General features: G+C 50.9%; 3 protein-coding genes across 3 annotated transcripts; all 3 read right to left on the reverse strand.

Annotated features, from left to right (window-relative positions):
• Positions 1–490: 490 nt before the first annotated feature.
• On the reverse strand, positions 491–3676 carry GT037_010787 (dna primase large subunit; the record flags this gene model as incomplete). Its single annotated transcript, XM_038935834.1, has 6 exons — positions 491–1288; positions 1343–1875; positions 1929–2133; positions 2478–3123; positions 3176–3600; positions 3659–3676. The coding sequence occupies 6 exons, from the start codon at positions 3674–3676 to the stop codon at positions 491–493; spliced, it is 2625 nt and encodes an 874-aa protein (XP_038781604.1).
• A 1544-nt stretch (positions 3677–5220) lies between these two features.
• On the reverse strand, positions 5221–6855 carry GT037_010788 (uncharacterized protein; the record flags this gene model as incomplete). Its single annotated transcript, XM_038935835.1, has 1 exon — positions 5221–6855. One exon carries the CDS (start codon positions 6853–6855, stop codon positions 5221–5223), a length of 1635 nt encoding a protein of 544 aa, XP_038781605.1.
• Positions 6856–7366: 511 nt separating this feature from the next.
• GT037_010789 (uncharacterized protein) lies at positions 7367–9514 on the reverse strand (the record flags this gene model as incomplete). Its single annotated transcript, XM_038935836.1, has 1 exon — positions 7367–9514. One exon carries the CDS (start codon positions 9512–9514, stop codon positions 7367–7369), a length of 2148 nt encoding a protein of 715 aa, XP_038781606.1.
• Positions 9515–9968: the final 454 nt, after the last annotated feature.

The raw sequence follows: 9968 nt of genomic DNA on the forward strand, positions 1-9968 counted from the left end.
AGGCCGAAGCCTTTCCGACTACAAGTGTACATTATTAGCTACCATACCACGTTAATCAAGCGCGGAACTTTCAATCATCTTCTTTGTTCTCAGTGAATTCAAAACGACTGAAGGCTATGAGCATCCGGCCAGACGGCAACCCTTCACGAACAAGGCCTGCATGTTCGTTGCGAAATGGGCGAACTCTGTTTCAATCATTGACGAGTGGCGTAGGGGTAATGTGAGGTGGCATGGGAAAAGATATGTTGACAAAGAGTGCTTGCTGAAGCATAATTGGTAATGCTGACACGCAGCCAATAGAACGCGTACTAGAGTATCAAAGTGCTATATTGACGTGAAAAAAAGCTGGTCTTTGAACAGGGCAAAAGCCACCAAATCATCCACCACTAAGAGAGGCCACACTCCATACGCCAGTGACACCCTACCCAACCTTCATGACCATGCGCTGTCCTATGCACCCAAACTCCAATCCATCACTGCTGCTCACTCCCTACTCCTCCATCTTCTCTCCCCCAGCCCCATTAACAACCCCCGCATTCCCATCCCCCAAATGCTTCAACAACCAACTCCTCTTGAAATACGTATTCGGATGCACAATGGTATCCAAATCACTCCCACTCCAGCTCCCATCCTGCTTCACCTTGTTAATCTCCTTTTTGTGACTCCATTCAAATACGCGGTTGCACGCAACATGGTACCGCTGCTTGCCCACGTCCTCCTTGACCACTTTGAGCACATCGCGGTCGTTTACGCCGACGCGCTGAAGCATCGAGAGCAAGTTGTCCGGCGTGAAGGTGCGGTAAGGACATCCATGGGACTGTCCCGGACCGGGTAGCGGCTCCGTGAGGAGTTTTTGACACGAGTAAGGAGTGTAGCCGCGTCCGCGCCTGTTTGCGTCGCCGCCCACGTCGCCGTAGGAATGTCGGATGTTGTATTTGTATTCTTTTTGGAACTTCTCGTCTGTTATCAGTTTGAAGGAGCGCCGCCAGAAGACGAGACATTCGTCTAGACTCAGGCCGATGCCTTTGAGGAACAGGGTGTATTGGAGCCGGCCAAAGTGCTTCAGGTGCGATTGGTCGCGCAGTGTCATGTGTAAGTTGCGCATGCACAGGGGGAAGTTTTGGGACAGGGTGTCGATGGAAGCCGCGGTTATGGTGCTGAGGCCTGAGATGTTGGCGTCGGCGGTGGTGTATGCGGCGTCGGGGGCGGTGAAGGATTGAGAGAGGTGGGCGAGTATGGGGGCAAGGCGGTCGTCTTCGTCGAGGCGAGGGAGGGCGCGTGCTGTCAGCTAGACAGTTGTTAGTGACCTTATCTTAGGGGATAGAGATGGCGGCGTGGGTACCTCGAGTGCTTCGTCGAGCTTCTTGGTGAACTCGGCGACTACCAGACTCATCTGTTCTCGTTGCGGGACGTAGGCCATTCCTCGTTTCAGCAGGACTTTTCTTTGTGACACGAGCTCGGGGACGCGCTCCCAGTCCACTTTGAACCATTCCTGGTCCTCGCCCTTCTTGATGCCACTCGCAGCATGCAAGTCCTCCCTCAGCTCCCTCTTCTCGTCTTCCCTGACCTCTTCCCACTCCAGATTCAGGCTCCTTACAAACTCCTGCCTCTCTCGTAGATCGTCGTCCTTGAACCTTAGGGTAAACAGCATAGTCTCCAGTCTCGAAAACCGCCGTCGCAAGTCCTCGGTCGAGGAAAAGGCCAGGCGCAGGATGAAGTGTGAATAGTGGTCTCTCCGCCTCTCCTCCTGTAATTTCTGACTTCGCGACGAATCTGATCGCAGTGGGAGGTACTTTTCCAATATGCTCTTCATGTATTCGGCCGTCTCTTCTGGACTCTTGTTTCGGAAACTGCAGGCTTCTAGTTCGGAGAGGACTGTTTCGGGCATCGTCAGCGAATCCTCAGGACTACATAGCCAACAGACTGACCCTTCAATCTGTCGATAGCCCACGTCTCAAACTCGTCCAAGGTAATCTCTGCCGTGGGAGGCAGGACGTAGAAGTTGAGCCTGTGTTCATATTTTTGCTGTTCAAAGTCCGCTTTGGCGAATTGGCGTCTCTTGGGGTCGACCTGCGCGCGGCGCTTGGGGTCGACGCGGGAGTAGTCGTGGCGGATCATGGCGTTGTAGATATGCTGCGTATTCTGCGGCGGCGTTGACGTTGCGGAGGTTGATCATATTAAAGTGGCAGGCGCGTTCGCGTGGACGCGCAAAACACGCTAGCCAAATGTAGCCAGCGCGCGACTGGCGTGTCCTATTGGCTCACTGTCAACACCGCGTTCTACATATGCGAGCTGTAACTCAAGAGTAGACAATCTTGATGGCTTTATCCAAGTTTCCTCACATATACATAGACGTTCTAAGGATCATCATGGTTTTGTACCGACCTTTGGCGGCCAAGTTTCATAAAGTTAATGCGCTATACCAAAGAATCGTATTATCCTAAGCCCGATTTGCCTCACGAATTGAAGATATCAACTGGAAACGCATCAGCAATCGCCTGATACCCCGCGACATTTGGATGTAACCCATCACCCCCATTGTACTTCGGATCCAACTGCTCGGTATTCGCTTTATTCGCGACCATACCCGCAATATCAACTGCAAAATCATAGTTCCCACTCTCCAGGATCCACTTATTCACCCTCTTCCTTGTCTTCTCCCTCTCAGCACCCTGATAGCTGTTTCCCGCAAAAGGCGTAATCGTTCCACCGATCGTGGTGTAACCGGCCTTCTTCGCATCAGCAGCGATCTGCTTGAACGCAGCGATGAGGCGATCACCGATAGAGGTTTGCGTGGCGGCATTATCAGCACCGCCCCCGATATCATTGACGCCTTCAAAGACCATGACCCATTTCACGCCGGGCTGATCGATGGCGTCGCGCTTGTAGCGAGTTAGGAGGGGTGGGCCCAGACCGCCGCTTAAGACTGTGTTGCCGCCTGCAGCTTGGTTACAGATGGCGACGTTGGTGTGGTTGGAAGATTGAAGTCGGGCGAGTACGAGGTCGGGCCAGCGGTTGTTCTTGTTGTCATCTGAACCACGCCCATCGGTGATGCTGTCGCCAAGGACCATCATAGAGTTGGTGTTGGTGGGTACGTAGGCTTGAACGGCGCTGACGAAGTACCTGTAGTTCAATTAGTATGCCCCTCTTTACATAGATTACAGTTCTGACATACCAGTGCACACTGGAAGTTCCAGAGAAAGTCGTAGTATTGACCTTGTTTCCACTCACAAACCAACTAGTCGTCCTACTGCCCGGATGACCAGTGATACTGCTTCCGCTCTGCCCCTGCTGACTGTACAAGCTCACTGTGAGCATGCTCTGCGGTTTGACTTCGAAAGAAATTTCATCGCTGATAACAACCTGGCCCTTGGGCACAGTAAAGCTGCTTTTCCCACCAACAGTGATGGCTGCCAGTGGCGAGGCTTGAATGCCACTAACACCCGCCGCACCACCTGCTGGAAGCCCAACGGAACCTGCGGTTATGGGGAGATCAGAGCCACCAAAGGTGTTGGAGATTGTGATTTTGATCTTCGGGGCGCCGACAGACATGTGGAGGTTTTGGCGGAGTGTCGCATCCCGGAGAACACTTCCGGAACTCTACGATCATGTTAGAATTGCGAAGATGTATCTAGAATAGTGTAGGTGTTTGCCATACGAATTGCGCTGGCGGCATGTTGCTCGCTTCTACCAATTGCGGCATGCTGGTCCAGGTGTTAATCCAATGCGACGCATCTTGTCGCTTCTCGACAGCTTCAATCGCACGCCCATTGATAGTCGGCGATATCAAAGAAAGCGTTGCTAAAGTGACAGAAAGGAGTGACGTATAAATCATCGGGACGTAGAACGGGAACACTAGCGACCTGGATGACGAGGAAACATCGCGGCATTCGACTGGCTTTTGACCACTTCATTTAGCATTTCAAAACAAGCTTCTGCTCGGTCACATTGCGTACTGCAATTTATCTCCAATTTCAGTAGAGGCGGCTGCTTTGTCAATGCGACAACCGCAAATGATGTGGGGAGGCAGCTCTCGAGCGAGCGGGCGTTTGGAAGTGATTAATTCCGCAGGGTATAGGATGATCGTCTTATAGCCACTGCCTTTTGTCCTGAGAATAGCCGGGGCTCAGACCAACTTGAGATCGTGTCAAGCGTTGTTCCACGAATGAGTATTTGCATATCTTTGAAGTTGCTCCCGAACAACAATAGTTTATATGATAAAATCATGACTTCCACATTGCATAGCATAGCGCTTTTCTAGAAGGTAGATATTGGGAGCGAGCAAAGCTTGATCCCAAACGCGTTAGTCCTACATCGCGCGCTTTGATGCCCCACCCTACATGTCTGCTTCGGTTCCCGAGTAGTACTTGAACACTGATGTTAGAGAGCGAGTGCATCACCAACGCGTCCTCCTTCACGTGTGTGCTGTGAAGGATTCACCGTGTCCGAACAGAGTAATGGCGGAGATGACGTCATTTTCATATCCCTGGGCTGGTCAGCTATCGACTACAGCACCATTGAGTCAAAGAGAAGCCTTCGTGTGTAATGAAGAGTATGAGAGCAGAATGAGATGGACACAAGTCGAATCCATCAAAGGACCATCGCAGCTGACCGTATAAGATTTAGACGCGCACGTTCCACGGCTCTCCCATAGTTACCGTTGTTCCCTCGCTTCGCGCTCTTCTTTGTCCATCAAACCGCCAATTGATGTCTGGGCGAGAGTGATCCCAGTTTGAGTTCCACAGAGTCTGGATCTCTGAGCTTTGTGTAGCTGCTCTGGAACCATCTAAACGTTGTGAAGCCTGGAAATGTGCGGCGAGTAGAGGCTAACGAACTTCAGCTTCGTGCTGGTAGTCACTAGAGCACATTGCGTAAGTATACTCCAAAAATATATCTATATCGCTATGTCGACCATATCCTAAGTATACATTCAGCGGCTAATTCAGTCATCATGCACGAGCGCCTTCACATTGCTATGCCACAGACTGGACATCTGCCGAACTGCTGGTCAAGCTTGCGCAATCTCTACAGGAAACATGTTCCATGTATAACGCAACCACAATCCGGCGACATATCAAGTCGTTTTCGTGCATGCCGAGAATGGTGACCGCACAGCTGGCATTGCTCAGCACGTGCAAGGTCTATAGGGGAATGCGCTACAGCATGGCGAAGAAGAAACTCCTTTTGGTAGGGCAGTAAGAATGTCGCGGTATGGAGATTCTACTCAAAGGGTGAGCTCAGTCTTGCGGTCTTACGTGCGTAATCGAACGTACCATTGATGGTTTGTTCGTGCCGGAGTCTGGAGTGCTTGGCTTCCGATTCCGAAGCTGTGTCCCATTCCCGTCCCTCGAGCTTTTTCAGCGTTGCAGTGTGTCGTCGGCGTACGGGTGTAGCCGGAAGTTCCACCGGCGATCTACAATCTGTGAGTTCTGCAACCGGAGTCTGATTTCCTTCATCGCGGCCGAAACCTGGAAGTTCGACTGGCAAACTACGAGCGAAAAGCTCCTCCACCGAAATTCGGCTGGCCATGTCTCCATACTTCTCATAGTGGAGACGATCTCGGTACCACAGACCATTGTCGAACGGCAGAGGTTCACGGCGGGTTGTGGTACCATAATCATCCTCTTGGTATCCTCCACCCTCTTCGTAACATCCATTTTCTCCGTGAATACCAAGAGGATCGCCGGGGACCGGGACTCCTTTCATCGAACCAGAGTCGAAATTTGGAAGGTCGGCATCCTCATCATAGCTACCATGCACGATCCCCGTTGCTTGCATCTCAGCGGAATCTGGGATATCCAGATCTGGAAAACGCTTGAGCAGCCCACGAATGGCCTTTTTTTCATACACTGAGCAGATGTAACAGGTAGTGAGAGCTAGAACGGCAAGCCAGTCTCGTGTGCGCGACGGATCAAACACATCCGTATTCACAGCTGTGTCTGCCTCGCCTTGAGACTGGGACGAGGAGGTAGACGAAGAAGCACGCTGGGTCATGTTCAGTGCTACTGAAGGACTTGCCGACCTTGAAGGTGGTACGGTGCCCATCGGTGTGCTGTAAGCCGATTCTGCACCGGGTCGAGCCTTCGAAAGTGATGGATGGGCGGTCTGCCACGCTTGAGAGAGCATTCCTGGCTCACGTTCTGGTGTTGCTTCTTGTATTGAGACATGACCACGATGTTCTGGCATGACCGAAGTTTTACGCTCGATTTTGTCCCGCACTTCCACCTCTGGCGATATCGTTCGTCGATGTTTCTTCCCGCTGTCTTGGTACGTTCTCGGGTGACCAGGCTGGTCTCGTACAATGAATGAGTACGGAGGGGGTGAGCTGTTGTCGAAGAATTTCCACTGCTTCTTGGTAGCCGTGAGCTCGCCGCTGTGTGCGCAGAAGAACTCCGCGCATCGCTCGATGATCTCGGGATGCCGAGGGGTGCCATAGTCATGGCTCCATGGCTGTAGGCAGCGACACACAACGTCCTTGTTTCGATTGGCATAATGAAACTTGTCAGCGTAGACCCCTTCTACCTCCCACTTGGCGTCTTGCCATTCGTGGTAATCTTGTAGGTCGGCAACGGCGCACGATTGGAGATTATGGCGTTCTAGATACAGCGTAAGATCTGCACTCAGATGCCTCGATTCGAAAGCCACGCAGGAGATTCGCACGGAATGCCGCCTAGGGTTCGTACATAGGCAGACATATGTACGTCCTTTGCCAACGTAGTGCAGGATACGTTCGTGTGGTGCCAAGGACGAGGCTGATCCTCGAGATGACTCTTTCCCCCTGCGGACCTTGACATCTCCGGTGCGCTTACTACGCACGAAGGCGTGATCGAGAGTGTTCCTCAAGAGTGATGGCATCTCGACTCGAGGACCTATGTGTGCGTGAGGGCAGGTCAATTAGAAAGCTGTATGGGTTAGTGATGACCCAAGAAATATGGACAGAGGAGTTTGATCATCTCTCACGACTACTTGTGACTCGAATGTCTGTGCAACTTTCCCAGGCTAAGGGGGGCAAATTAGGCACTCCTTTGCGACCTTGTGCACGGAACAGGACAAGGAAAGACGTACTTAATGAGACACGACATCGAAACCGATATGGACTGGGCACGCACAATGCATTTCATCGCAACCGCTGTTCAGTCGCGTTGTGCGAGAGATATATACGTATCTTAGACGATATGCCTTTCATGACTTCACAATGTCAGCGCTTCAGGTTCAACGCTCTCACTTGCGGTGAATACAGAATGCAAATCGTGACTCACAGTACATGAGTCCGAAAATAAGATCTGTCAACTACTGTTTGTGATAGCGACAACTTCAATACTAGGCTATCGCCAAAACGCGAGAGCACTCTCGAACTTCTTGCTCTCTATGCCTCCTGGAGATTTGTTTCATCACCATCATCGAACAACCCGTCCAGGTCTGAACCGTCTAGCTCAGTATTCCCTTCCGTATCAGCTGATTCTTGTGCCTCAAGCGGCAGTAGTTCCTCGGTCTTCTCATCAAAAGCTGCCTCTCTGTCCGCAATGCTAGATGGTTCCGGACGCTTCAGGACAATCTTCTGGTCCTGTGAGAGCTGCAAAAGTTGGACCTGAGAAAGCCGTGCAGCCCACCACTCCCCGAAGCGTGGCCAGTCGGGCCATTTCTTACGCTGCTCCACAAGTCGACAATCCTCAAAATCCTGCTTGTCTCGCATGTTGATCCGTGCAATATTCCAATCAAATGCGAGTCGTGCAACAGCTACATCAGGACATACTTGAGGTGCTATTCCTTCATACTGCTGACTTGAGTTTGGTGTCGCAGCAGATAAAGATCCAGGCATCGCATCTCCAAGTGATTCCTGCTGCGAAACTGGTTGTTTCCTCTTCTCCTGGCTTACCTTTTCCGTGTTGTCCATCTGCCTTTTCTGTTTCTGCTTCTTCTCCTCGTTACCACTTCGCTCTGTATCTACCTCTTCATTGCCTGATTTCACTCGTGCTCGCTGTCCTTCTGCAGCGAGCTGAGCCCGTCTCAACGCCTGATTCTGATGTGTTGGCCAGGTCATATGGCTCCGATGCAAATCGCCGTTCTCTATCAGGCGCTCAACCTGTGACTTCCACGTACTGATACTCCTATAGATCGCTTGCTTCATTTTACGCTCATCCAGCCCATTTTTGCAGCAAGGCCACCTCCTTTCATAACGGTGCATGCATTGGTATATTCCCTCTTCGTTTGGAGTGAAGTCGCTGATTTTGTCCAAAGGGTACGATGGCACTGCGACTTTGTCCAAAGGATGCTTGATTTTATCTGGCTTAGGTGGCTTTCCTGGCAGTGTTGACGGTTCATCAGACTGAGATAAGGGGCTCTGAACCTTTTCTGTGGTGTTGTTCCTTGTAGCCAGCTGCTCCGCTACGAGCACTGACTTAGAAGGAGGCACCTGTGGCGTCTCATTGTCTAAAGTCGCATCGACAAGTGGCGTACCGCGAGCTTTCATCTTCGATCGCTCGAATGCATCAATCATGGCCTGGTTGACAGGGGTCTCGATGGCTTGCTCCTCCACTTTCTGGTCCCAACACCGACGTCTGTGCGTATCGACAATCTGTTCGAAGGATTCCACCCACTCCTTCTCTTTCTGCAGCAAAAATGCTTGAAAGTTCAGAATCCACGCCCAACGTCTCTGAAAATCTTCGCTAGCCTGGTTATACATAATCATCTCACGCGCTTCCTCAGTCAACATACGGTACGCGGCATAGCGTAACAAAGGCGAAAGAGAGCGCAAAGACCACACCTCAGTGGGAATCAGATCATGTTTAATGCCAACAGAACTTCCTAAAGCGCCTTGCTCAGGGGGAATACCAGGAACGATCTCGGTAATACGACCTTGGAGGTCTGCTTCCGCTCTAAAAAGCCATGCGTTTTGCCTGGTGTAAATGTCTTGCCACGCTGCTTGTTCAGCCGATGTGGAAACCGGAACATCTTGGCCATAGTCTGCTGCAGTTAGGGCTAAGATAAGCCTCTCCTCTACTGGCTGTTCATAAACTGGAGGATTTGTAGCGATCGAAGGGTCCAAAGGGTAATAATGTCCTTGATCAGGCGGAACTTGAGGCACACTCATAGGTTGTTCATCCGGGTGGTATTGATGCGGATAGTCTACATAGTCGTGGCTCCGCTGAGTAGCTGGTGGAGGCTGGTAGGGTACTGTGAGGCTGTACTGTCCATTCAAATCTCTGTATGCGGGGGCTGGAGCATACGTGTCGTAAGGTGGAACTTGATGGCCTACAGCAATCCCGTTGATGTCTGGAAGTCGTGTATCGGGTATGTCTGGATACGCAGGCTGAACAGAAAATAGCGACGATGATGATTGTGGAGTGGATCCCAAGAACGCCTGAGAGTAATTGTTGGGGAACTCATTGGGAGCTTCAATGAGCGTTTGGAATTCACTCCGGCATTGCGTCTTCATGGAGTCTTTGGTGTTCTCTTCGCAGGTGCGTTTTGAGGCGCGCAGGGTAGCTGGAGATGTTGGTGGCAGCCATGCCATTGTACAGAAGTTGTACAGGCACTTGAGGTAATCGCACAGATTATGTACTTAATTTGCCTTAGATGCCACCTAGTATCAGGATGAAAAGGTTCCCGGGACAGGTTGTGGTTGAGAATGCTGAAGGTTGTGCCTATGAGAAAGGGTTGAAATCATCGTAAACTTCAACTTGGCAGTCTTTCATTAAGTCTATGTTGTTCCGCTTTGATCGGAAGAACGTCAGCTAGGTACAGTTAAACGCTCTCACGCAAACTTGCCTTTACTTTTGATTCTAACCTAAGTAAACTACTGCCTTGAAATCCAGAATGTTCCGATCCTACTGCGTACGCTAGTAACTAGGTTAGGCTGGGTCAGAGTTAGTCAGAGTTCGTAAGACTCTAACTCAACTATGACCTATAGTCTATAGTTTTAACAACAATGGTAAGTATAAGTTAAGTCAAAGTAGTCTAAGCGTAAG

Source organism: Alternaria burnsii (assembly GCF_013036055.1).
Source record: "Alternaria burnsii strain CBS107.38 chromosome Unknown 733, whole genome shotgun sequence".
NCBI classification, from domain to species: domain Eukaryota; kingdom Fungi; phylum Ascomycota; class Dothideomycetes; order Pleosporales; family Pleosporaceae; genus Alternaria; species Alternaria burnsii.